This window comes from Notolabrus celidotus, chromosome 3 (genome assembly GCF_009762535.1).
Source record: "Notolabrus celidotus isolate fNotCel1 chromosome 3, fNotCel1.pri, whole genome shotgun sequence".
Classification (NCBI taxonomy): domain Eukaryota; kingdom Metazoa; phylum Chordata; class Actinopteri; order Labriformes; family Labridae; genus Notolabrus; species Notolabrus celidotus.
The window spans coordinates 12,426,858-12,454,365 of record NC_048274.1 but is presented as its reverse complement, the minus strand read 5'-3'; the positions used below and the strand labels follow the sequence as shown (position 1 = coordinate 12,454,365).

Genomic DNA, 27,508 nt, shown 5'->3' with positions numbered 1-27,508 from the left:
TCACGTTAAAAAAAAATTCCCCCCCCATTCAGTGTGTGCCATTAAAGAGATTAGCTTCGTAGGGCCAAGCCGTTTTTTGAACCAGGCTGTAAACATGTTTATTAATGCTGCAAAGATCGTCTTTTTCCCATTCATGTCTATGTGGTTTCTGGTGTTTCTGCAGCCAGCCTCATTGCAGTTTCTAACACTTGCGCATGGGCTTCATCGTTTGAGACCGGAGGTTACCGCTTGCATAGAACACGCACACTGATCTTTTGTGGGCGGGGTTAGTGTTCACATTCGAAATCTCTCTCCGAACTGAAGTTTATATCACAACTACCAACAGCAGCTTTAATGTGTCATTTAGTATATATTTGTTAATTATATACATATTGTTGTTGATGATGTTGAAAGAAAGAGGCTAATAAAACATTTTCCCATAACTTTTGTCTAACCATGATGGCTTTGAAAACCAATGAAACCATTTAGAGGTTAAGATTGATTCCAGATATTTACAGATTTTTGGAGGTTGGAGCAATCTTTCAATTTTATGAGTGTTGTACATATTAAATGAACATACAAGACAGAGTAACATGAAGGGAATCTACACTGCTGAATTTAGTTGATACTTGAGTGACATTTTGTCAGGCAAATAGGAATATGCGTTTCGCTGCAGAATTACTGATTAGAATAAAATGTTCAGTTTCTAGAGATTTACCTTGTCTTAATTTGAAATTTGATCCGCAATTTTCCAGGGAAATCACAGCAGGACCAACCAGAGTTTAGAGAGGTACTCCTGTGTTTGTAGACCAACAGTAGTTCTGTAAACATGGCTTAATTTTAAAGAATATCTTGATCTTTTCTCTTCAATATAATGGTGGGAAATAATTATAAAAGGTGTTAATTATACAGTCAAAAGAAATGTAAGACTTAATAAAAAATATAATAACAAATAGATATAGTATTGGATATTGATGCAATAATTGCAGGGAACATACAGTAAGTAGACATTTATTAATTCAAGGCAAGGCATATCTAAGGAGGAATGAGAGAAATATACATTTATGGCATAAATATTCAATAATGGGTGAGTAGTAGTTTGTTAAAAACCTTCAAATGCAATTGTATTAGAATTAAAGTTTTACATATTGCATGATTAAATTATTACAAAAAGCATTAACATGCAAGGAGCATTTGAGCAATGTTTTCTCTATTGAGATGCTCTATCTCTACGTATGAATAATTTCTTGATCTTTCTTAAAGCCTCCATTAAGAAGTTTAAATGTACATGCACAAGTAGTATCTGCTGATGAAAAGACTCATCCTGCTTTCTTTTAACAGTATATCAAAACTTATGCAATGCAATTATTTTGCCATATAGTTCAAATTAACAAGTGGGCCAATGTTAACAGCCTTATGTTCAGAAAACTCCATCGTCCAATAAGCGGCCTTAGTGCACTATCTGACAACATCAAGCCCCAAGCCACAAATTCAGGAATTAATTTTGATTCCCCCCTAAACTTTGAAACTCACATCAATAAAGTTGTTTAATCATGATTGTTGATTGTAAGATTTTACTGTACACTTTTAAAGCCTGCATGGATTTGGCTCATATCTTTTCTGACAGTGTCATTCTATTTTGAATCACTTACATGATCTTACCTCATTGGTCTTGTTTATCTCAGTTCATGTTGTTGTTCAGTCTGGGTTCCTGTCTTCTGTTGTTTGGCTCTTATATTTTATATTATAATTTATTTTTGGATAAACTATGCTGTTTCTGTCTTTTTTCTTTATTCTGTTGTTTGTTTTTTCTGTGTCCGGGTTGTTGTTTTGTGTTTTTAAAGGTGCTATATAAATACAGTTATTATTATAAGTGCAGTTACAATACTGTAAAGACATAACTAATCTTCTTCCTGTTAACATTTGTAGGTCACAAATTGACATCAGTCTGTTTCCTAAGCAGTTGAAAACTTCAGAAGCTTTAAGTGAAACGTTTCTATGAATAGTAAGTAAGTTAGTCAAATAGATAGATTTAGATATAGGCCTACTTTATTGATCCCCCATTGGGAGAAATGTGTTTGTTCCAGCAGCTTACAACATGGGATAGGAGAATACCACCATGTACTTACATTGTTAAATAAATAAATAAGTAAATAATGATAATAATGATAAGGTGAGTCTTAAATAATATAAAATATAATGAAATATAGTAAATCTCACAGATATATACACACTATGTACACTTCTACACTATCTTATGAATTGATAGTAAGTTAAGTTATTGCACGGATAAAAAGCAAACACAGAGCGATTCAAATATTAGAACAGTCAGTTTGTGGGTGTGAATCATAGATAATGAACAGACAGAACATAGTGCAAGGTCACAAAGTAGCTGCCATGTAGTGAAATGAAAGATAAATAACTAACTTAGTTGAGAGAAACAGCTAAAAGTCAGATGTCTGAACTGTGAAAATTATTATGTTATATGATGACTGAATAAATTCTGCTACTATTACATTATGTATTGTGAAATTATTATTTCCCCCCTGCTAAATATCAGTGTTATTACCATTTTGTTAATGTTCTTTTAGAGGTCATCTTTATTTTGAAAGAAAGGAAACCTGTAAAACATAAAGCTGGATGTCAGTCGTCTTTCAGTGTGTACGTGATGTGATTGTTGGAGTTGGTTATAGTCTTTTTATTTACAGTCTATGGTTATATTACAAGGGGCACCAGCTAAAATCTAGCCTAGCTGTTGCCAGTGAGCTCCAGTGGTCCTGACTCCTGCAGGGGGCGCTGTCGGCAGTTGCCCGGGGTTTGTTCGAAGGTTAAAGGTCAGTCTGTGTAACGTGTCAACAGCAGGCTGTCACCACACCGGTGTCACTACGCCCGCTGTCCGCTGTTGCTGTTCCTCCCTTCTGTACCTAACCACAGCGGACCTCAACAACATTTAGTCCTGAAAATGGCCAAAAAGCGGAGAGAAAGACGCGAGACCGACGGGCTGTCTGCGGTCCAGGAAGAGGTGAAGGCGAATGCTAGCGAACCACAAGTACAGAAAGGTATGTTCTGGCTTCAATGGCTCACCTGAACGTGGAGGAAAGATCAGACTTGTTAGTTAGATAAAGATAGATTAAGCCATATAACGACATGGCGACGTCACTTGCCCCGAGGTCAGTCCGGGATAAAGACAACAGGAACTAATGTTAACCGGAAGCTCGTTGTTGTTGCCTAGCTTACCAAAAAGTTAGCTTGTTTAAAACCTCACACAGCTAATGCTAACATAAAACATAACAATGATGTGTTGAGGTGTCCTTTATACACCAAAAACCATAACAATGAACCTCATAAAGCGTGAATATATGTTTTAAATACACTTATTGTTACAAACATAATGTCAAATGTGGTAAACCAACAAAGAACAACGAGTGGTAGTGGTGACAGCACTTTAAAAATGACTACATTGAACATTATGCTTTGAGTTTATATATTTATTGCAGATTAATTAATGTGTAATAACTAAAAAAACAATATAGTGTTGTTTGTTAATTGATTCTTTTTATTATAGCCAATAATTGAATTAATATAAGTGAATTATATGGGTTTAAATACATGTATGTCAACATCTTGAGTAGTAAGGTAACTTTTGGCTGTCAGATCATTTTAGTGGATACAAAAAATGTCAGTGTTCAGAGTCCAGCTTTAAAGTAGCATGAATAGGAAATACTTAATTAATGTACAAGTGCATTAAAGCTGTTACATTGACAGATAAATATATAGATTGGTTATTACAGTTCTTCTGATGTGTGTCAAACTTTCAATTTTTATTTTGCAAAAACAAAACAGCGGTAATATATGGCACACATCTGTTTGTTACAAATAACCCCTACCCCACCCCCACCCACACACAAATCCTTAACCAAGAGGGTTCAGCACACAGTGGCTTAGCATATAAAGGAACATAAAAACAATAAGATCCAATTGACATAAAAATAAATAACAATACAAAACCACTTATAATTTTCGTACCTGATCTTCATTCTGGCCTGTTAATCCCATCAAGATACACGCCCCACTTCAGAAGATATTTTTCTATTATGTGTGTCAAACTGGTACAAAACTAAAACTGGCCATAAACTTAATTTTCCCAATTTCAGAATCAGAATCAATTGTCACTTCCAAATACACTTATTGGCATACATTAAGGTGAGATATTGTGCCCCACACATCAGTCATAGAATAAATAAATTAAAAGGAGGTAGTTGGAGCTAAAACAAGTTCAGGTGTTGAGTTAAGAAAGATTTACTGTGATGTAAAATATATTAAAAGCACATTAAAAGAGTGCAAATAAAATAAGGTGCCATTGAAGTGCATGTATCTCTCACGATGAAAGGCGAATTTGCAGAGGATACAAATAAAAGTTGATACGAGTAGTCCATTTCAGAAAATGCACCCTCCTGTTGTAGAGTCTCAAGGGGCAGACTCAGTACCCAGAGGAAGTTCAGACGAGTGATGCAAAACTCATAGGAAGATTACACTTGGCTCTGTGGCAGCTAGCTTGTTTGTTGTTGCTGTGAACATGTTCATTCTTTAATCAGATGTTATGCTTGAAAGGAATTTTTTTCTTTAACTAGCAGAACCAAACATGTTGAACAGTAACTTGTTTCTTCCAACAGAGGCTCAGCATGCTGCAGGGGGCTCGGCACGAGTGTCGTTTTTGATACTGGTGGCTATCTTCTCCTGCGCTGCCTCAGCCATGTACCTGGTCTACAGGAACTTCCCTGAACTTCCTGAGTGAGTTACTTTGTGGAATGTTTAACATTGTTGTGTAGATGGGGATACGAGTAATCTGTGGGAATCTATAACCAGACAAACTGCACTTTTGGCTCCTGTTAAATATTTACCCTGTAATCTGATTCAATGATTGGTTGATTTTTCAATAGATTTTTTAGGTGTCACTTAAATTTTTATTTGTTTGTGGATGGTTTGTTTGATCACTGTAAATTATAATGATGAAGCTTTCATAATAAGTTGCATCCTAACTAAGTGGTAATTGGTATTTCATGCATATGTTTAAAAGAAATGCTGAGTGTACCGCCACAGCAAGGAACATTTTCTAACTGTGAAATCATGATAACTTCACCAAGTGACATAATCAAAAAAGAAAACATAATGAATAACCCACTTCTTGAAAATGAAGTTTCCAAAGTTGTTGTAAAAGCTTTATAGCACTAGTCTAACTTTGGAAAGGCTGAAACACCATTTTCTGATGAGCTGATGTGTCTGAATGTGTAAAGAGACTTGCTTTTTTAAATACTCAAACTCTGACTATATTTTTCGTGTCTTTGAAGTAAAGAATAAAGTAAAAACCATCAAAGTAAATCAGAAAGTTAACTGATTATCTAACAAAGAGTTCTGCACCAATGAAGGGTTGAATCTACATAACTATGTTGTCAGCAGCCTTGAAGCAGAGGCCTGGACTAGTCTGAGTCAAGCTTGTGCAGATTGGCTTTGTCAGGAAATGGCACAAGATCAGACCAAGACATAACAATAGAGAAGGGGCGGCTTCTCCCTAATCCTTAGGTTGCATGAGAGGCTCAAGTTTGGCTCAGTTTCCTGAAGTGGCTTAAAATTTTTGAGTCCTTAATGTTAAGTTTTTATGCCTTTTAAAAGACATATAGAGACATCTGAAAAATTCTGAATAGCAACCACTGTATAGCTGAGTGAAGCTACAACCTGCTGTCTTTTGAAAGAATACAAATTTACATTTTCTAGAGAGAGAACAGAGTTAGATTAATCATTAACCAAGAGATTCATTGAGAAACATGATGAGTGACCGTGCCTGAACTGTGTTGTTTTCACCCATTGCACCAAGCAGAAGCAGCACAAAGGAAGAAGACTTTCAAAAGGGTTTAGAGTGTTGAAATACTGATTAATGAATTTCTTTCTTTTTTTTTTTCAGTGATGAAATGGAAAAAATCAAGATCCCAAAAGACATGGACGATGCTAAAGCTTTGGGAACTGTCCTGTCCAAATACAAAGAGACATACTACACACAAGTGCTGGTGGCCTACTTTGCAACATATAGTTTTGTATCCTTGAAGAAAAAGTCTCTTTTGAAGATTTAGTTCATCATTACAATCAAATACAAAGTCTTCACGCACAAAAACCACTGCTGCCCTTATCTACTTCTTTGTCTTACAACCAGTGCATTTTCAACTAAATACCAAAAACATGCATGGCCGTAAAGTCTATTTGTTCTGTGCTGCTGTCGAAACATGGCAGTGTTAGATAGCGGCCTCTGTGGAAGGGGACTTCATATGTAGATATAAAAGGCTCATTCTAAGTTAAAAACTAACAGATTTTTATATTCAGGTGATTATACACCAATTTAAACATACTTATGAATACTATATTTCATTTCTTCCAAGTCTGTTCAGCTAAACGCTGCTAAATTCTACACACTGTACCTTTTAAGCCCATTTGTAAATACAAGAGGTCATCTAGCGGAGGACTCACAGCAAGCAAGCGGGCGTGTTGATGAGATGATGACACTGCAAGAAGAGGTGCTGATTCATACTCCTCCTGCTTGCTTTCATATAGCTTCCCACTCTGTTGTTTATTTTGCATATACATTTAAATCCATGAAGTGCTACTGCAAAAACAGTAATTAGTCATTGATGAGTCCTCCTCCTTCAATACACCATATCTAGGTGCCACCCCTCTACTGAATGTTCTACATGTGTGAAAAGGCAACATCAGACAGTGTCTCAAGAAATTCTGAATGTCCTTAAAATCTTGAACACAAATAATAATCTACAGGTTAAGTGGACCTTTGGTATAAGGGCTAACAAAAGGACAATTTCTATGTAGAACTAGTTTGAAAAATGAATCCCTTCTTCCCCTCACATTGAAACTATCACATCTAAGACTGTACTGAAAAGTCAGCAGGCTAGGTTACTAATATGAATATGATTTTAATGTATTCTTTGTTATTTATGAGATTGAAGATGTATCTGTCTGTGTCATCTGCCTTAACGCTTTTGTCAGCCTCCAGACATTTGCAATCCCTGGCTCCATCTTCCTCAGCATCCTGTCTGGATATCTCTACCCTTTCCCTTTAGCTCTTTTCTTGGTCTGCCTGGTGAGTAAGGACAGAGTATGAAATGTGACTGAATATAAATGCTTCATCTAACAGAAATAGTTTCCACCTGATAGGCTGTGGTATATAAGAGTTTAGGAACACCTAAGGATGGATTATGCTTCTTTAAACACTTCTTGACATACGGTACCTCTTCCAGCAAATTGATGATTGAAGATTTAAGTCTGGAAGGCGTTTTGCAGACACTTGTGAGTCTCAACATCATATCACCGTTATCATTACATCCACAACCTGGGGAAGGAAAAACACCCAAAACTTGTGTAGAAAATTTGTAAGAAATCTAAGGAAATGCAAAAGACGAGACGTCCCTCCTTCTCAACAGACCAACATTCAATATATGTGAACAACATGTGGTGTGGCTGCAGTGCTTCATAGTCAGCTGTTTCACTTCATGTCCTCTATGTAACTACTTACTGGTGTTTATTTAAAACACCACGTTTTCTTGAGAGTATGATATTGGTGTAAGTATTTATGGAAGTAATGTTCTGTTAATGTGTTTTCCTAGTCCTCATTCAAACTCTCGGGCAGTAATCATGTGTTTTTCTGTCCACAGTGCTCTGGCCTGGGCGCTTCATTTTGCTACATGCTGTCGTACCTGGTGGGCAGACCTGTGGTCTACAAATACCTCTCAGAGCGAGCACAGAAATGGTCTCAGCAGGTAAAAGCAGTAATAGAAAATGAACTGTAAATTGATGTACACTACCAGTAAAAAATTTGGAAACACCTTCTCATTCAAGGGTTTGTATTTATTTTAATTATTTGAAACACTGAAGATTATACTGAAGACATCAAAACTATGAAAGAACATATATGGAAATATTTGATTCACAAAAAGTGTTAAACAAACCAGAATATGTTTTATTTTTTAGATTCTATAAAGTAGCCCCCTTTTTCCTTCATGACAGCTTTACACACGCTTGGTATTCTCTCAGTCTGCTTCATGAAGTGGTCTCCTGGAATGGTTTCTAATTAACATGAGCCTTGTCAAGAGTTCATTTGTAGAATGACTTGCCTTCTTAATGTGTTTGAGACCATCAGTTGTGTTGTTCAGAGGTAGGGTTAGTACACAATGGATAGCCCTATTTGACGACTGCTGTAATCCATATGATGGCCAAACCAGATTATTTCATAGTTTGATGTCTTCAGTATTAAGTATGAAGGTGTGTCCAAGCTTTTGACTGGTAGTGTATATTTATATATTTTTATTTATTGGTGATATAAATATAAAAGACTGTATGGCTGAAATGCTCAGCTTCATAAAAGCTCTACAATGAAAACTACATTTATTCTGCAGTTTGTATTGTTACTGAGAGATTACTTCAGCTCGCATGTTGCTGTCCAAAGTAGGAAGTTGAAGTTTTGATGTTGGCAAATATTGTAATTGTTATTCAAACTATTGCAATTACGTAAAGCAAAAAGGTAGTGCAATCTTTAATTACAAAAGGCCAAAGTACACACAGTTTTAATATTTTCTTGTTTGAATACTATATAAGACACTTACCAATACATTAGCAATCTAGGGCTTATGACTAATTAAACCTTGTGCTCATGACTTTCTACCGACAGGTTGACAAACACAAAGATCATCTGATCAACTACATCATCTTCCTGAGAATAACTCCATTCCTTCCCAACTGGTTCATCAACATCACCTCTCCTGTCATCAACCTGCCTTTGGGGGTTTTCTTCATTGGCACCTTTCTCGGTAAGACCGTCTGTCCCTTTGTTTTTTATTTTTTATTTGAATCAAAATAAAATACCCTGTCTCACGTGTTTTCAAACGGACACCTTTGCAGGAGTAGCACCACCATCCTTTGTAGCCATCAACGCAGGTACACAGCTGTACAAACTCACTACAGCTGGTGAGGCCGTTTCCTGGAACTCTCTGGCTGTACTCGGCATCCTGGCCGTGCTCTCCATCTTGCCCGTATGCTTCCAGAAAAATCTGCAGAAGAAACTAGAGTAAGAGCAGTAAACGCCTCAGCACCTCATCTGCTGGCTGATCCCAACATCCCCCGTTCCCTTGGCTCAGGAACGTGCGGCTGTCACTTAAGTTGCTTTAGCTCAGAGTGTGACCGCTGGCACAACAAGCACTCATCGACCACGAATCGCATGCAGTGGTGGGTCGTTCCTGATATGAAGTACCATGTAAACTGGTCGCTGCTTGCATACATTTTTTTTTCAGTTTGTTTCCTGTGATTTATTTTTCTGCTTCTTTTTGGTGATTCTGTGAATTTGGCACATCTTGTAAATAACAGATTATTTGTTGTTTTTATATAAGGCTGTTCTCATTTTTATGTGATTCTAGCCAGACAATTAAAGGTGCTACTTGTAGGATGTTGATTAAGACTATACTCTTAAAATATAGGAAACAGTCATTCAATATTGCCTACCTTTCATTGGGAGATATGATCAACAGTATCTTGTTGAGGCTATTACGACCATCTGTAATGTTTATCACTGGAAAAACTCTGACTACTTCACTCACCGTGGCAGTGGTATATCAATGACGAATCCTGTATGTAGCACCTTTTAAGTTTAACTCCTTTTTTAAAACTTGTTTCAAAATGTCTGTCACTTTTCAACTACTGAAGTGTTCCAGCACAGCAATAACTGTCACTCTAATGTTAAAGTGGATTTTAATTACAAAAAAAATTACATTTTGGAAACTGCTCTTGAGGAAAAGATGGATAGAAGAAAAGAAATAGTTTTTTTACCAATTTTAGTAAAAGCTTCATTGTGTGGACATGTGTGGGAGTTCCATGTTATTCTTCGAGAGATGCCTGGATTCACTGCCATACAACTCTATTTATTTCATCACTCTCTGCTCATGTTAGTAGCCTAAAGCAGCTCTTTCTTTGCCACTTTAACTCATAAAGAAACGACCAGACTGATGCAATATTTCCTCACAGGACATCTAAGCTGCAGGTTGCTGGTATGCGTTATCGATGATGTCAACCCTACAGATCTATGTTTTGTGAGATTCATACCACTCAGAGCAGCCTAACAGCATCATTTTGGTTTTTTAAGAAAAATGGGTTGGCTTTGAAAGTGCTGCATATGTCACAGATTAATACACTTCTTCTTTGTGTGTGTTCAGAATATGTGTGTCTAATGTTTTTTTGTCTTCAAGTGAAGAACTGGAGTTGTTATCCTTACTGCAGAGGATAAAACATGGCCCTCAATAAGACTGCAGATGGACAGGATACCTAAGCCTTACCTTGCTTTTTACTGCTTCTAGTCTCCTCCAGAAGAGATGTATTAAGATGCCTGATTTTAGGTCATTCTGTGATTTTTAGAATGTTTTGAAATTCGAAGTTTGTCCTGTTGTGTAAAGCTTTTTTTTGCCTGTGTACCAAGCTAACTCATCAACTGCTGCTTAAAAACTCCCTCAATGGTCACTAGAGAACTAGATGCAGTTCATGTACCTGTGAGCAACTTATTTGACTGACTTATGTTTATCTTTTAAAATTGCACAATTTCAAAGGGCAGGTGATTTGGTGCATTGTTAGATTTCCTGTTTGTACTTCAATGTCTTACTACCCAACATATACTGTGTACTGTAAATTTGATCTCAAATTTACATTCAAAGCAGCTACAAAGGCATCGATATAAGAGAATTCTCAAGTCGGATTATTCTCTCCTCATGTGTTGCAGGATAAAAGTCTGTCAGTCTTACTCCTACACCTGATTAATGAGAGGCATGTTCATTGTTGTATGGAAAAGAAAATCCATTTTCACCAAGGTGATACCTGCTAAACAACATGTTATATTTATTTATTAAGAAGCTAGATTCACATCTTTGTAGTTCTTCCTGATGCAAAATCTACCAGGGTATGGTCGATCTTACTGATTTTCACCTCTATTTTGTCAACTCTTTAATCTGAAATCTATACCTAAACTCACACTGATTATAAACGATGATTTGACCCATTATATCCGTTTCTCCCCTGTTGTTCTATCAAATGTAAGTCTTGTGTAACATTTTTCAAAGCAGTATTATTTTGTACTGAGCAATGATTGATAGCAGTATGAAATGGTTACAGAATTAAATTTTTTGTCCTATCTAATCATTTTTTAAATATTTATTAAATCATTAAAGTTGTCTTGAAAGAACCGGGTTGAGTTTTCAAAATTGTCTTCAAGAGTTCATGTTTTTTCTAACTTTTGGTTTCAGAGGTATTATGTGTTGGAAATAGACATTTCTAGTCTTGAAAATGTCTTCCTTTAGACTTTAATGTATTTATTAACCGTGAACAGATTTTGTCATGTATGTACACTACCAATCAAAAGTTTGGAAACACCTTCTCATTCAAGGGTTTTTATTTATTTCAATTATTTACAACATTGTAGATTAATACTGAAGACATCAAACCATGAAAGAACACATGGAATTATTTAATCAACAAATAAGTGTTCAACAGAAATATGTTTTATATTTGAGATGCTTTAAAGTAGCCCCCTTTGGCCTTGATGACAGCTTTGCACACTCTTGGTATTCTCTCAGTCTGCTTCATGAAGTGGTCTCCTGGAGTGGTTTCTAATTAACATGAGCCTTGTCAAAAGTTCATTTGTAGAATGACTTGCCTTCTTAATGTGTTTGAGACCATCAGTTGTGTTATTCAGAGGTAGGGTTAGCACAATGGATAGCCCTATTTGACTACTTTTGTAATCCATATAATGGCAAAACCAGATTATTTCATAGTTTTGATGTCTTCTGTATTAATCGACAATGTCATGTAATTAAAATAAATAAAAACCATTGAATGAAAAGGTTTCTAAACGTTTGACTGGTAGTGTATACATATCAAGTCTTAAAGGTTCAAGGTGGTTGTTAAAATGTCTTTATCTTGACATACGTTAGTGCCACCAGGTGGTGACATTGTGGTAGACCTATAAAGCAGTATACTGTTTGGCTATCTTGACATTTGTTTATTATTAACTGTTGTGTGAATGGTTGCACGACATGTTGATATTGAAAACACACAATGTGGAATGCAGGGGAACTTGATGATGAATTAAATATTTGGATCCAAAATTAAAAATTTCCCTATTGGAGGGCATGATCATACATTAAAGATTCTTAATTAAAAAAAAAACAAGGAAATACTTAGTAAACTTAATAACTTAGTAAACGTTCTTATCTGAAGCAACCCGTTAATTAGATACCTGCAGGAGAAAATAATTGACGAACAGTTAAATCAAACCCCACTTATAATGCTCATATTTTTTCAGATAATTATAAAATGATTGTGAAACACTGTGTTAGATCATATCACTCCAGATCACTCCAGGCCTTCTGTTGATCTGTAAATCCCAACTAAGTGCTCATGAAATGCAGAGGATCTATTCTGGAACTGTTACATATAGCTGTACAAACAAACACAGCAAAGTCAACCCTTTAAAAAGTGTGGGGGGAAAACAATAATCAAAGGTCTCTTTATCTTTAAGGATGCTGACAAATGTGAGCCATTCTACTCTATGATTTATTCTCAAGTTAATAAAAATACTACACATCACATAGAGGTGGTATGCCAACTGCAACTACTAATTTATAACTAGCTGCATTTTCCTCCTGAGTATTTTTAAAAGAAGCTTTGTTTGTAAGTACACGCATGAGCAGCTAAATTCCAGTGATACTTGATGTACTTGAAGGATATGATTACAGCTGTGGTGGGACCACAATGCATTTCGACTGCAACGCTCTGATTTTTAGGGATGTTAGTAAAGCTGGAAGGAGCAAGAATTAACTCTGAAGACAAGGTAATGTCTTTCACAATAAATCACTTCTCAAAATGCCATCAATGTACGAACACAATTGAAGTTTTCTTCTAAACTACTGCAACAATCAGAGAATAATGGTGTGTATATATTTTAAAACATGAGGGTTATTAGGCTGTGTAACAGTGCCCACTGTAATATCAAAGCTATAGGTTATACAGTATAACTCATTTATCCATGCTTTTTTTTGTCTGCTAGTTTGACTGACTTTACGTATTATATTATATATTTTTGATATGTTTTATTTTCATTTCACAACACATATGCACCAAACCAATCAAGATAGAACAGAAAATAACCCCAACAAAGAAACAAATAACAAACTAGTACAGACATTAACCCATTCAACAAACCGACAAGCTCAAACTCAATAATTTTATATATCTTCATCTTAAATTGTTAGCTATGATGAAAGATAAGATAAGATAAGATAAGATAGGATAGGATAAGATAAGATAAGATAAGGTAAGATAAGACATTACTTAATTGATTCCCCTGGGGGGGATTTCAGTTGCTGCAGCAACCCAGACATCAGTACAATCAAGAAAAAGTTCCAATTAGTAAAATAAAATAAGTAAAAATAAAAATAGTTAAATAAAGATAGAATACAATTTAGATATATACAATGTTACAGATGGAATTTAGATAAAAACAAATATCACAAATGGATTAAAAAGTTGTAATTTCAGGCAGTTTTAAAAATGTTTCAGTAGTAACCATAGACTGTAAATAAAGGTAGTAACAGGGTGACATGGTGTGATCAGTATAAAGTATTTAATATTCTCAAATGCAATTAATTCATTTCTTGCTTTCCTTGTTACTCCCTTTCGATTACTCACTAGTGGAATACTTGTTCCATTTTACAAACGAATTACAAAGAAAATAATAAGGACTTTATCTAATTTTGGGCATTTTTGGCCCAATGGTTTTTGCAATTTAGTACAAATGTAAGTTATTTGTTGTGTTTTATTTTGAAAGGTCTCAACCGGATGTGCCATGACCGTTGCTGTTACAGAAACAGGTCAGCTTTGTATGGGTACAGATTTTTCGAGCTTCGCAGTAATCGTAGCATCCGAGATGGCAGAGAGAAATCACTCCTCCGAGTTCCTTTAATATGCTCCCTGTGGAGGGGATAAGGGAACCACCGGACCAGTCTCAAAATGACCACCGGCTTCAGCTCCGGTTCCTGCCGGTTCGCAGATTATTTTGTGATCTGCGGACTCGACACCGACAGCGGGCTGGAACCCGACGAACTGTCCGGTAAGCACATTAGCTCTCAGGGGGTGAATGTCGGACTGATGCAGAGACAAACAAGGAGGCGTTGTAAATAAGGTTATTATTCAGCTTTGAGTGTGAATTAAATGACATGTCGTTAATGTTTTAAGGTGTACAGAGTGTAAAATTAAAGATGAATACACAACCAACACAACGTTAGGCCTAGCTCTTCATCTCTCCGCCTGTTTGTGTGTTAATGCTCGGGGATTACAGGCTTGTGTCTCTTTAACGCACTGACATACATTTAAACTCCCTTTTATCTTCTATTTATAAGGATGCTGTCACTGCGCTGCTGTTCTAATGTAATGTGAGTGACAACTGAGCCAGGCACTGTTGTTGTTGGATCGTGATATAATGTAATAATAACAAGTGAAGATGTTGTCATGGAGGCTCCTGGCTGTCACTGATGTTATTCAGAGGAGACCAGGTAGAGAGCAAGGTAGCAACACGCATGGGCGGAATAACCTGAGGCCAAAATGTACCATGCCTCTTCATGGACCCCCTCAGCATCCTCAACATCCCTCAGAGATGCATCCTCTTGAAGTCACCCCATTAGAGGGCACACCCTTCTCTTCACATCAGTTATATAAATAGCTTTAAATGCCCGATGGCAGAGGACAATAGGCTGAGGCACACCTGGATACTGTGTGATTATTAGACAGTCACTGTTTTCCTGTTAACATGTCACGATGGAGCCTTTTTCATCATCTCTAAGCATGAACTGTGGGAACATTTAGCATGGCAACAGTGGCTGTTTTTCCCCACACACTTCACAACTATGTTTTTTTGTTGTTTTTCTTATATACTTATGGTAATAGATATTTTTAAATGTGCAGAAATATGACAGTGATGTTGAAACACACTCAGACACAAAGTATTCAGAGATATTGCAAATATGTGGGTTTAAAAGCTAATTCCTGACATCACAAAGTCTCTAAATGGATGGTTTGCTATGAAGACTGAGGGGAGGCATGTGACATGGGATGACACCATATAAGCAGATTTCATCTCTAAAAAACAGATCTTATTAATGACATCCATTTTGTTTTGCCCTGAAGTGTATTAGCATTTTCTCTCAAAAGGCCTGTATCATTTCATTTATTGGTTTCATGGACGTAGTGTGACTTTTAACGAGAGGATTTTCCCCTTCCAATTGTGCTTGAGACTGTTAACTATGTATTAATACACCCTCTAACATGCTTTATGACTTGTGTGTGACACGGATAGTTTGACATTATCATTATTAATCCAATGCACATGATATATATCTAAAAAAAACTGCTTGAAATTGTATGTTTAAGAAAAAAATGGATGTATACGCGCCATACATTCACACATATGTTAAAATTTGACCTTCAAGTGTAGCCCTGGATGCATGGGTCATGCATTCACACCATTTGGCTAATCAGATGAAGCCCCAGCTAGGGGGTCAGCTAACAGCTCGGCTCTAATTAGTTGGTGTCAGTGTTGTGGAGACTGAGAGGTTGGCCAGCAGGATGGCTGAGGTCCTCTGCTGTATGGAGACATTTTGGATTCATGAGAGCAAAACAGAAGCAGGACAGTATATTTAGGTTGCAGTGTTTCATGTTATTGATGGTTATAGATTTTCACACAGCCTTCACGCCTTCACTTAGTGTTACTACAGGCTTAAGGACATGTCTCGGTACAAAAAAGGTACAGAAGCAAGGTCTGAAGTTGTTCTGCCACAGAGCCAGAAGTGGAAGTAGCAACAGAGGCACACCGGAGGTGAAACAACGTCACTGTAATTGGCAGAAACTAACACCCCTGTGTGTGTGTGTGTGTGTGTGTGTGTGCGTGTGTGTGTGCGTGCGTGCGTGCGTGCGTGCGTGCGTGCGTGCGTGCATGTGTGTGTGAAGATCTCTGCTCACTTCCACGTATGGCCTCTCTTGTACTGTGACACCATTTATACTGGGCAAAATGCACAGTATGAAGCAATATATGAAGTAATATATGACCATGCTGTTAGATTCAGTATGGTGGAGCCAAGCGGCAACCTCTGGTCTAAAAATATGAGGCCAATGCGGAAGCGCTGCAGTTCATCGTGGATCCGCTTGAGGCTGGCTCCGGAAGTACCAGAAACCACATACATACAAATTCAAAGAAGCCGATCTTTACAGCAGAAATAAACATGTTCACAGCCTGGTACAAAAGAAGAGTGTAATCTGGATAGCTCATTTCTCGATCGACACACACTGTACGGGTGGTGAATTTTTTTTCTAATCCAGCAATTTTGAAGATATTGAGATTGCGAGTCTTCCAATGAGAGGCACAGCTGAGTTGATTGACAGGCAGGAACACTATAGCTGTTGGCTAGGAGGCTCAAAGCCCTCCTCTTTACCTCACACTCGCTCCACAGCAGTTATGTTCAGTTCAACATTTCCAATATGGCTGCCGCTAACAATTGGCCTCAAAACAGCGCTTCAGAAACAGACGGGTGACGTCACTGATACTATGTCCATTATACAGTCTATGGGTGGAGCTTCACTATGGGGGACTTTTGTGTCCTTTTGAAGATGTGACAACCAGGTTAGTAGTAAGAGTTGACAAACAACGGTCTTATACTCTCTGACCAACAGAGATATCCATCATTTGGAGTCATGCAAACATCTGCCAAAACTTCCCCCATCAGGTAATGTGAGAGTTTCACACTGCAACCACCCTGCTGACTAATATCTTTGGGGAAACCCTAAATGTTGAAGTGCATGAACAGGTGTATGAAGTAAAATGTAGTTTAAATAGAAGTGCTTCTTATTGATACATTCACAGTTAAATGGTGTATTTCACATCAAACAAAATCCCAATATAGTTCACTTTGACACTTGATGTGCTTCAGCCAATTAAACTAAAATGAACTAGCTTGTTGTGAGTAAATATTTAAAAATGAATACGCTCTCGTTGACTGGGTCAGTGCCCCTGTACTCGTCTGGTTTTTGATAATCATCCACTTAGTCAGCCATTTTTCTCTGCTCTTAGGTCTCGTGAAAAAAACACAGTTTGGTCCAGCTTCTGTCCACAACCCCGTGATTCATACAAGGACTCCTGTGAAGAGTCTGTTTTATCTCTATTTTCTGTCTGATGTATCATGACTCAGCAGCCAGTGAGGGGACTGTACAGCTCAAAGAAAGTTATTTCCTCTGTAGTGCAAATTCAACCAAAAAATCATATATTTTTAAAGACTCAGCCCTCTACTTCCTATTTCTGACTTCCTTAAACCACGTTCCTGTTCACTAGCTCAAATTTAGTGGGTTATATCTGAAATGAGGAGAATTTGAGAATACACACTGATCTGTTTTGAATAAAGTGCAACTCTGACCTAGTTTATCAGGGTCAGCTCATGTTCAGCTTCACACAAATATGATTGCAACAGCAAACAAATCTTATTATATCTGTCTTTTTCCAATTTAAGAGAAAGGACAATTGAAGGCAGACTCAGACTTTTATCGGTGCTGAGAGAGAAAACACAACATTTTATATTGTTGGATCAAATGTTGCATGAATTTAAACTTGTGAGATCCTTTTGTTGTCAGATTATTGTACAGCTTTTTTATTTGTATCTCTGACAGTGAAACGATTGGACTCTTTAGCATCATGTTAACGCCAGAGAAGCATACATTTTTAATACAATTTAATGCAATAAACGTCAGATTGACTGGCTTGCCATGCCGCCTGTAACAGGATGACAGTTCCATTAAAATTAGATCACCCCTCTAATTTCTAAATATCTGTAATGCTGTGGCATTAATTCTTCTTCTTGCTTCTTTATTCAAACTCCTCATTGGTACATCATGTTATTTTGCAGCCTCCCTGACTACACACCTAAGTAAGTGATGGAAAGTGAAAGTACAAAGTAGGCCTCTGTGGTCGGACATCTCTGCCGCTGTTCTACTTTCTGCATCTTAATCCTGTTTACAATAAAAAACGAAGGGGCTTGCCTGTTGACTGTCAGTGCAGGTCTGAAGAAAGGAAGTGGTGTGGAAACTCCAGGGTAGAAGGTTACTTGTAAATCTATAACATCAGAGGGACCTGTGTGTTACTGGAAACAAGGTGAAGTTTCAGGTGTCATTCATGTGGTTCTGGATTTGCCTTAGATGCAATGGATAAACAAAACAGCAGATGTGAAGTCAGCATATTTCACACATGACACAAAAGAGAGCACGCACTTTATCAGTCGTTTGAAAGGTACTCTCACTGGCATTTGGAAAAAAGAAATGCTATCATTCGTCATGAAAAAGATCAATAGTGACTGTTTGGATTATTGATCGGTGGTTATAGTCATGCTTAGATCTGAGCATCTGCTGCCTCTGTCACATGTTTAGGACTAATGTAACATAGAAAGGGGAACTTGGGGACTCCATAGAGGTTTGGAAAATAACTGAATACTTGTGAATTAGTCAGCTGTAAGAAAACAAAGGCTCTGGTGAATGAATTTCAAAGAATGAAAGTCTATAGACTAATATCTTACATCTTACAGATAACACAATTTTACATGTTCACATTGGTTTGTTTCACTCTATGAAAATTCACAAAAAACAACCCTGACCAAAAGAGGAACAGTGTTATTTATTTATTCATTTATTTATTTTTTAAACATGTCTTTTTTAAACATTTCTTTATCTATTTTTAGATTTTCAACTATTTATTTATGTGTATTACTGTTTTTTAATTAACAGATTTTTCACCTGTCTACTTATTTGTGTTTTCTTTTACAATAAAAACACAACTTGCCTTAATTGTTAGAATCAATCCTTTGTATATAATGTGAAAAAAAATCAAATAAACAGATCTATAAAAAAAGGAATAGGCTTGCCTATCCTGTACAATCCACAATATTAGCCAAAACATCAGCAGTACAAAAAAAATAAAGTAACATTATACTTTATTTCTTTATTCCTTTTATTCAGATCCCCATTAGCTGCCACTAACGCAGCAGCTACTCTTCCTGGGGTCCACATAAAACAAACATAACATACAAAATATACGTGAAATACAAAAACAGAAAATGCTACAAACATGAAATAGATAAACAGAAAATACCACTACCATTTAAAAGAATACACATAATGGATGTAATGTACACGTTCCCCTGAATTAATATCATAAACATTATATAGCAGTACATACTCCCAAATTCTTATTATTTTTGCTGTGATTTACAAGTAATTGCCTACTTTTCCTGAAAGAGTTGATATTTTTAATGTTTAGGTTTCTTAATTGTCGGAATAATCTGCTACTGCTACTTCTTTTTAAAATTTTTGAGACTTTTTCATTTAACATACAACTTACTAAATTAGAGAGCAAAGAATTTGGAAGGCAAAAATAACCCTTATTTGCAGCACTGTTGATAATGTACTTGCTGTTTGCTATTCTAATGTGAACACATGCCACTTCAGCTCTTTTTCATAACAGGTTTCCTTCAAAGACATCATAGTAAAGCAGGGATGGTAACATAGGAGCTTTACTCACTCAGTCTTTACTGTAATTACTGAACAGACTAGTGAACAGCGTAGAGTAATTATACACCCATGGATTGAAATATTTGAGATTAATTGGGTCAACTATTCCTGAAACTATGCCAACACCTCTCCATGCCATTGAAAGGTAGTTGGTGGATTCATGGATGAAATCTTGTTCCGTTTTGTCCCATTTTTCCTTTCACAACCACAGAATGTTCCACCTTTTCAACAAGGTGCAGATCTAATAATGGTAATGTACAGTGAAATACAAAGAAAACAACCTGAACTCTTCTTTCAGGCCTGTGTTCGGCTGCACAGTGAGGACCTGATTAGCATGTGTATGACCCTGCAGCTCACAGACTACACTGGAAACACAGGGAGCTGAGAGACACAAGTACACTCGCACACACAGGCTTCACTTATTCAAATGCTAAATATCCCTTTGAATTTCCCAGGCTGCCTCTCTTCCCCCTTCCCTACTCAGCAAACAAATGAGGATGAATCAGGGTTTTTAAAACTCCTCTTGAAATGGATGAGAAGAACTTGCAGTTCTGTTGGAGGATTTATTACAGTGTTCTCAGAATCAATGGCACAGTGTATCCTTAACTTGGTGTGAAATAGAATTACAGACTCAGAACTGGGTCAAAGGGTTGTAACTATCTTTTATGATGAAACATGAATCAGCTTTTTAAAGTAATTAATAATTGGAGGACCCATTTTGCCGTCCTCTGTTCTAGAAGTAAAAGTTGAATTGATTTTTCCCATAAACAATTCTACATGACTCACTGAAGCAGCAAACAACAGCTTGTATCAGCATGTGACTGTCCTGGTTGAATCATCAATACAAGAGTTGAACTGTGCCTGGTAAGATCTGGTGAACTGATAAAACTCCCAAGATGCATCACGGCGAAAAAAGTCAAATAGTTGAACTCAAAATTCTGTTACATTCATCCTTACTGGCACATGAAAAGTGGTGACATAACTTTCTGATTAATATTAAGTGAATAAATAAATGGACGTAGTACTCGAGATGTCATCCACCTGCTTCTGAAGCACTTTTTTGAGACCTATTGTCGGCCGGTGCCATATTGGAAATGTGGGCTGCATACAAGAGACGGGCTTTGAGCCTCCTCGCCAACAGCTACAGTGTTCCCGCCTGTCAATCAAGTCAGCTGTGCCTTGAATCATGCAAAACTAGTAATCTTAAAAATAAATAATAATAATACATTTTATTTCTAATGCACCTTTCAAAACCAGAGTTACAAGGTGCCATACAGACATACATTAAAAAACAAGGCTAAAACAAGCTGATAAAACAGTAATGTCATGAAGTTAAAATAACAAGAAAATTCAAATTAAGTATCAGTTCAGATCTTCAAAATCTTCGAAACTACTGTGTTATAAAATGTTTTACCCCCCGTACAGTGTGTGCCGATCGAGAATTGAGCTATTCAGACTACACTCATTTTTTGTACAAGGCTGTAAACATGTTTATTTCTGCTGTAAAGATCAGCTTTTTTGAATGGATGTGTATACGGTTTCCAGTACTTCTGGAGCCAGCCTCAAGTGGACACTCAAGGAACTGCAGTTCTTAAAGTTTCCTTATTGGCTTCAATTCTCGCGGCCGGAGGTTGACGCTTGTTTTGGACTCGTCAAGAACATTTAGAACATCAACTCAAGTAAAAATAGTAATGAGGGATCAGAATAATATTTACATACTGTCTTATAATTTATGAAAACATGCTCCCACAGTTAATTGTATTTACACATTCATCTAAATGTAAGTCACTCTTGTATTGACTGAAATGACACAGTCAAATTAAAAGCAGTATTTGTCTTTAGAGCCCCAGAGAAGTTTGACATCCTTACTTATATCATCATTATAATCCCTTTAGGATGAATGTGTCTCTCCCTGGCTAATCTCTGAAGTATCTCACATCAGTGCAGTCAGATATCTCTAAAGAATTCTGTGGTTTTCAGTCAGCAGCTCACACGAGCTACCTGAACGGGGAAGTCTTACATTCTTTGTCGTCATGGCGGAGTAATTACACCTGCACATTCTTGTGTTAAAGACCGAGTATTATCTGTGGGTCAAGTTTCCCTGCAGACCAATCCCCTGGTTTATAACAGGTGTTATGAGAGCTGCGTTTCTAAGCTGTCAAGTTTCCTCCAAGCAGTGCAAGATTGAGACATTTCTCATCTACAACAACTTCCTGTTAGCTGCAGATGGAGCGTTGATATTGTGTGGTTGATGGTTGAAAATTTCTTCAACCTCTTTTCTCATCACCGGGTTCATTTTAAGGAACAAGTAGCTGACTTTATTTAGCCGTGTTTACCCTTTTTTCTGTGCTGTCTGCAGACATTGATGCTATAACAAACTCTAGCATCAGAAATATTTAGATATCATGAAGTTCTATGTTATAGTGATGTATAAAAATAAGATAAGATAATATATTACTTTATGGATCCTGGGAGGGAAATTCGGTTGTTGCAGCAACCAAGACATAAGTACAATCGAGAATAAGTTTCAATAAGTAAAATAAAAATAGATAAATAAAGATAGAATACAAATTTAAGATATATTCAAATGTTCCAAAAATAGGGAACAGAAATGTAGCTCATCACTATGCAGGTGAGCTTTTCAGTATTAATGGCTGCATTGCACAAGTTGTCAAAAACTACTGGAGCATGCACATGATACTGAGAACTCTGAATGCAACCAATCTGTAATTATGTAATCACACACCTGTGCTCCTCATTCCCCATTAGCTTCCACAGTGTGTCTGCTAGTCTTCTTGGGGTTCACACAACAAAATAAAAATAAGAAAAACAATTATTTAAAATCACAAAGGATTCAGAAAACAAAATGGAACAGCAGCCAACTTTAGAAGTCTCAAATTAAAATGCTAAATAATTGAAGTATCTGAGCTAGGGATGTAAATTTCAAGTATTTCCTGTGATCGATCTTTGGAAATGTTAAAGATTAATTATCAATTAATCATAAAAAAAAAAACGTTTTCCATGTCAAAAAAAATCTGAAATGTGTTTTTTCCCCAAAACAAATTTTCCTTCATGACACAATGTATATAACTGACAGTATTGAATAGCTACGGATTGTATTGAGGTGTTCAAAATGTTAAACACGCTCAATATCAACGTGTGGAGCAGGCTCTTAATCTCCGCGGACATACAGTCACAAAAGTGAAGGCTCAGACTTCAACAAGGGAACTGAACAGAAACATATTTCAGACTCACAGTGTCCAGCTTTCTGTCTACTTGTTCTTATTGAGAAAAATAAGCATCTGTATGTGGTTAGGTGTCAACCAGGAGCGCAACTGGGATCATAATCAGTCCGGAGGTGGAGAAAAAAAGCACTCGTGGAGACCTGTCACTCAGTCGCTGCAACACCTTTAGTCAGCTGATTCACATTGAAACATGCTTTAAACTTAAACACCTCCCTGATAGCTGAATGAAATATAAGACCACATGATGTTTGTGCCACGTGATAGAAAATCGAAATAAAAAAAAAATGTGTTCGAGTTCTTAGCAATCTATTAATCGATACTCTATTGATTGTTGAGATCCCTAATCTGAGCAAATGAACGATAAGTAGCATTAAATGTTGATTAAATGATAACGTCAAAGAGAAATTCATCAGTGTGTGCTTTAACATGCTGCTGTTCAGAGAGCAGATGTGGGATTAACAATAAAAACACACAAATGACAGAGTGACTTAAATGTTGAGGTTTTAACATAAGATTCAGAAAAGCATTTTGGTTTCATCGGATGGTTTTAAAGTAAAAAACAAATGAACATTGCCACGCTGGCAGGATTTATTGGCATTCCCCCAGTTGTTTGTAGTTTACCGCACAAACAATCGAGACAACAATCCTCTTTAGAAGACTAAAGACTCTCTAATAAGTTGGAAATGAACTTAGTTTAAGAACTTTCTCTGTTTCAGTAACAAACTCTGAGATCTGGCAACGCGGATGCCTCCTCTCTCTGGAGGAGCTATCTGTCATCTCTGTTGAAGTTGCTTTTCAAGTTTAAGAGAAGTTATGAATTGAAAGTTGGAACTGAAATCAAACTTGCATCTGATCTCTTTGTTGAATAGCACAATCCTTTTTATTCATGAATTACTGCTTCTGAGTGGGGAAAGGGACCACTACAACTTGGGAGACAGAAAGTGTACACCATTTAAAGAATCTTAGTGTCAGATCAAGATGAAGCTTATTAACAGATGAATATCTTTCATCTGCTTTTTTGTTTCATCACCAATCCACTACTTCATATATGTGTGAAATATAACCTGATAGTGTTTCTGAGAATGAGCTTCTTACTTTATTTTCAGTCACAGGAGTTTAGTTGTGAATTCTTTAGGAGGACATAATTCTGAATAAGTTTGAGTATGATGTGTGACTCTTCATAAAGCATAGTGCAATAACAGGAATCCACTGACATATTGATACCTGGAGATTAAAGTTTTTGTACCACTTGTTTGCCCTGCAGCTTCCCACGAAACAGGATATGGTTTATGTTGCCTGTGAGTGGTGTGACACGCTCAACTAAAGAAGGATGAAGATGTTTGTTTGCCAGATTTCAGTCAATTAAAAGTTGCGGTTTAGAAAACTTTCCCACTCTTTCATGAGTGTAAGGATTTAAAAAGTGGATAAACTATTCATGAAAAGTGATTCCCTTTTAAGTAATCTCTGTTGGGAATACAAGCTGTGCAGGCTGAAAGTTTAGGCTGAGAGAGAGCGATCACGCTCGTGTCAGAGCCGGGTCCTCTGGGTGAGGAAGTGCTGATGTTTTTGCTGCTGAGCTATTTTGAAGTGTTAGCGGCAGCTTCAGCACATTCTGCTGCGGGCAGTCAAGTTGAGTCGTGTTTGATTGTAGCTTTTCTAGTCACAGAGGTACATCCCTTCATGTCTGGGCCCAGTGGGCCGTGTTACGGTAGGTGTGAGAACGTGTGAGCAGAGGAGGGATTCAGGACTGTGGGTGGTCCTTGGCTTGAAGGATGAGAGAGAGATGAAGAGTCAGAGCTTCATGGCCATCGACACCCACTGCTTCTTGTCCACGCTCTCGTGACATCATGGTGTAGTTGTAGGAGAAAATGACGGATCCAGAAAAGGATTATGCTGCACAGTTAGAGTTTGTTTGATTTTGTCAATGAGGGTGTCGTCCACGAGATGAGACAGCTTGAGATCAGTGTAACTACCAGGTGAGGATGGTGCTTAAAAGAACACCTGGGTAAAGTCTGCATGCTGCACTTTGAGAAGTCTGCTGTAGATGAGGACTTCTTATGTGAACCGCAAAGGAAAGCTACACAGTCAGCTCTTTATTTAAACATTAAAGTATTTATTTAGCTTATTTCCATAGAGTACAATATAAGGAAAAAACAGTCTAAAGGTGAAGCACCCACTGAGGGATAATTCGAATCAAAAATGAAAACTAAACAGTCCAATATCCAATTAATCCAATTGTCTTTAACAGAGGCATGGATAAATAAATAATGAAACTAAATACTTTTTAAAACTGTAGCTTGATAATCACGTGTCTTAAATTTGGTCTATCTTAATGTTGGCTTGTCAAGTGTGCCACAAACCACTTACAGGAAGTATGGCGAGGCAGGTTTTTGCTCTTGCACACCTACCACAAATTGTACCAGAGACATGCGTCTATAATTTTTAAGAAGCAGCTCAAACCCTACATCCACGTTTTGTATTTGATTAAATTCAACCTTTATTAAATTTCTCTTTTACAGGGTTTCTAGGGTTTTGAACACCCCAAATTGCTTAAGTTTTTATCAGTTGTCTTATCTCTCTTAAATAATGTTTACCTCCCTATAATCAGACTTATTTTGTGTGTTTTTTAGATTTATTGTTTTGACTGTTTAATCTTTTTAATGTTTACAGCTCATATTACATATTTTTTATTTACTATTATTTTTTATTTACATGGAGATTATGTTGAGCTACATTAAATATCATGAAAGGTGCTATACAAATATTCATTATTACTATTATTATTATTTATTTTGTATTTATTTTATTCTTCTTCTTAATATTATTTATTATATTTAATAATTTACACTTTCTCTTTAGTCTTGCTGTCAAATTTTATTATTAGAATTATTAATATTTTATTTATTTATTTGTATTATTATTATTTTAACTTATTATTATTATCTGACACTTTCTCATTAATATTGTTTAAAATTTTAAGTTTGGGTACTTTAAGTAATTATGTAAAAAAATAAAATAACCTCTGTGTCTGAGAGGTTCTGTTGAATTGACTGACACAACATAGGAAACTTTTTTGAGTTAAAATTGTGAAAGCATTGTGTTATGCTTTCTCTAGCATCACATAAAGGAGTGTTTAGTGCTTGTTAAGTTTCCCACACTGCATTTCATAACAACCTCATGGTTTTCACCATCTACAGACTTTCCTTTGATGGTGTAATGACCTGTTGTGGTCAGGTTATGGTGTGATTTGTGTAAATGTATCTTTACCATCAGTCATGGTAAATAAGAGCTTTTATAGAACAATAGCAAAAAGGAACACATCTCCTAAAACCAGAGCATCCAGATGTTTGATGAGTCATTGCAACACTTGACTTTGTCCTGAGAGTGTTTGCAAATCACTCTGGTCTCATTGTCATGCTTCATGTCTGGTTTCATTCTGTGTGGTGGGGATGTGACCTACATAATACAAACTCTCCGACAGTGGAAATTAGGTTTGTCCTCTGCAGTCATCAAAGTTTGAATATGTCAGAGTAATTAAAAGAGAATAGATCATCCCCATCCCCAATTATGATATGTACCTCGCTGTCATGGCTCTATTGTTTGTTGTCGGGATCATTCAGCTTCATTTCTTCCCTGTGAATGGTTTGGATATGAAAGTAACTGACTTATTAAACCACTTAAAGATTGTAATTCCCTATCTAGGATTTATTTCTTAAAGGTCTAGTAATGACTTGTTTGTTGCTCCTCTCAACACCTCCCTCACTTTAGTGTTGAGTTGAAGAAGGATAATCCAGTGGAATTACTTAAGGGATAAAACATCATTAATACAACATTGGTCGGGTATTTCCAGCATCGTACCGGAGTTAAGACTGAACTTTGATCCTTCTTTTAACCTTAAGTAGGATTTTCAGTTAATGCTTTCAAAAATAAACATCGACAACATTTATTTAAAAAGGCGTCTGGGAGAAAAAACATAGAGGCCTCATTTATTTTCCCTGTTTGTGTTTGTTGCCTCTGAGTCATTTAAGAACAATTTAAATGTACTTTCCTCACCTTCAAAGACCTTGTCCATGGTCATGAAAGTCCAAGTTTACACCTCATGGGTCACATCAGTCTGAGGTTGTGGTGTAACCAGAAAATGTTCGATGGCATGTGTTTTACAGTTCACATTCAGCTTTGACGTGCTACATGAATTAGTGTTTTTGCCAGCAGCACTGTTTCATTGGTGCTTGGCAAATGTCATGCATGAAGAGGAAAGCAAAGAAAACACTGCCTGGCTGCATAATAGAGGACTTTTATATGTAAAATGTTAGATAATCTCACTGCGCTCCAGGGTTAGTGTGTCTGCAGCAACAAGAGCAGTCATTGACTCAGTCAACCCCATGACTGTGCGCTGGCTGGGAACACACAAACTGAACAATTTGACACACTTTGAAGGGTTTTTAAAGCATGTATTGAAATGTCACATCCTGTCATTCTACAAAATGTGTGTTTTACTTGTTCTTTGTACTCTATATTATTCTTTATTGCCAAAAAAAAAGCCCATAAACACCAAATCAGTGTTAAGATTTTATATATACACTACCAGTCAAAAG

The 27,508-nt window shown here is 36.7% G+C and overlaps 2 protein-coding genes across 4 annotated transcripts in view; both read left to right on the top strand.

The window, feature by feature from the left end:
* Positions 1 to 2,775: 2,775 nt before the first annotated feature.
* On the top strand, positions 2,776 to 11,074 carry tmem41b (transmembrane protein 41B). Its single transcript, XM_034680404.1, has 7 exons — positions 2,776 to 3,038; positions 4,653 to 4,770; positions 5,939 to 6,085; positions 7,027 to 7,120; positions 7,692 to 7,796; positions 8,705 to 8,843; positions 8,935 to 11,074. The coding sequence occupies exons 1-7, from the start codon at positions 2,942 to 2,944 to the stop codon at positions 9,102 to 9,104; spliced, it is 870 nt and encodes a 289-aa protein (XP_034536295.1). The 5' UTR covers positions 2,776 to 2,941; the 3' UTR covers positions 9,105 to 11,074.
* Positions 11,075 to 13,912: 2,838 nt separating this feature from the next.
* Positions 13,913 to 27,508, top strand: part of dennd5a (DENN/MADD domain containing 5A) — a 45,428-nt gene continuing 31,832 nt past the window's right edge. For 2 of the 3 annotated variants that reach the window (XM_034680474.1, XM_034680473.1), the window contains exon 1: positions 13,916 to 14,179. In XM_034680474.1, coding sequence (XP_034536365.1) covers positions 14,080 to 14,179 — 100 coding nt within the window. In that variant the 5' untranslated portion in view covers positions 13,916 to 14,079. Of the gene's footprint in view, positions 14,180 to 16,791; positions 16,845 to 27,508 lie in introns of all 3 variants that reach the window. The other variant, XM_034680471.1, reaches the window with a different exon arrangement.

Excerpts from the sequence above, each read along its gene's own strand:
- tmem41b (XM_034680404.1), top strand. The coding sequence starts at position 2,942 with ATGGCCAAAAAGCGGAGAGAAAGACGCGAGACCGACGGGCTGTCTGCG. Across the intron at positions 4,771-5,938 it reads AACTTCCCTGAACTTCCTGA|TGATGAAATGGAAAAAATCA; the intron begins GTGAGTTACTTT and ends TTTTTTTTTCAG. Across the intron at positions 6,086-7,026 it reads TTTGTATCCTTGAAGAAAAA|CCTCCAGACATTTGCAATCC; the intron begins GTCTCTTTTGAA and ends CGCTTTTGTCAG.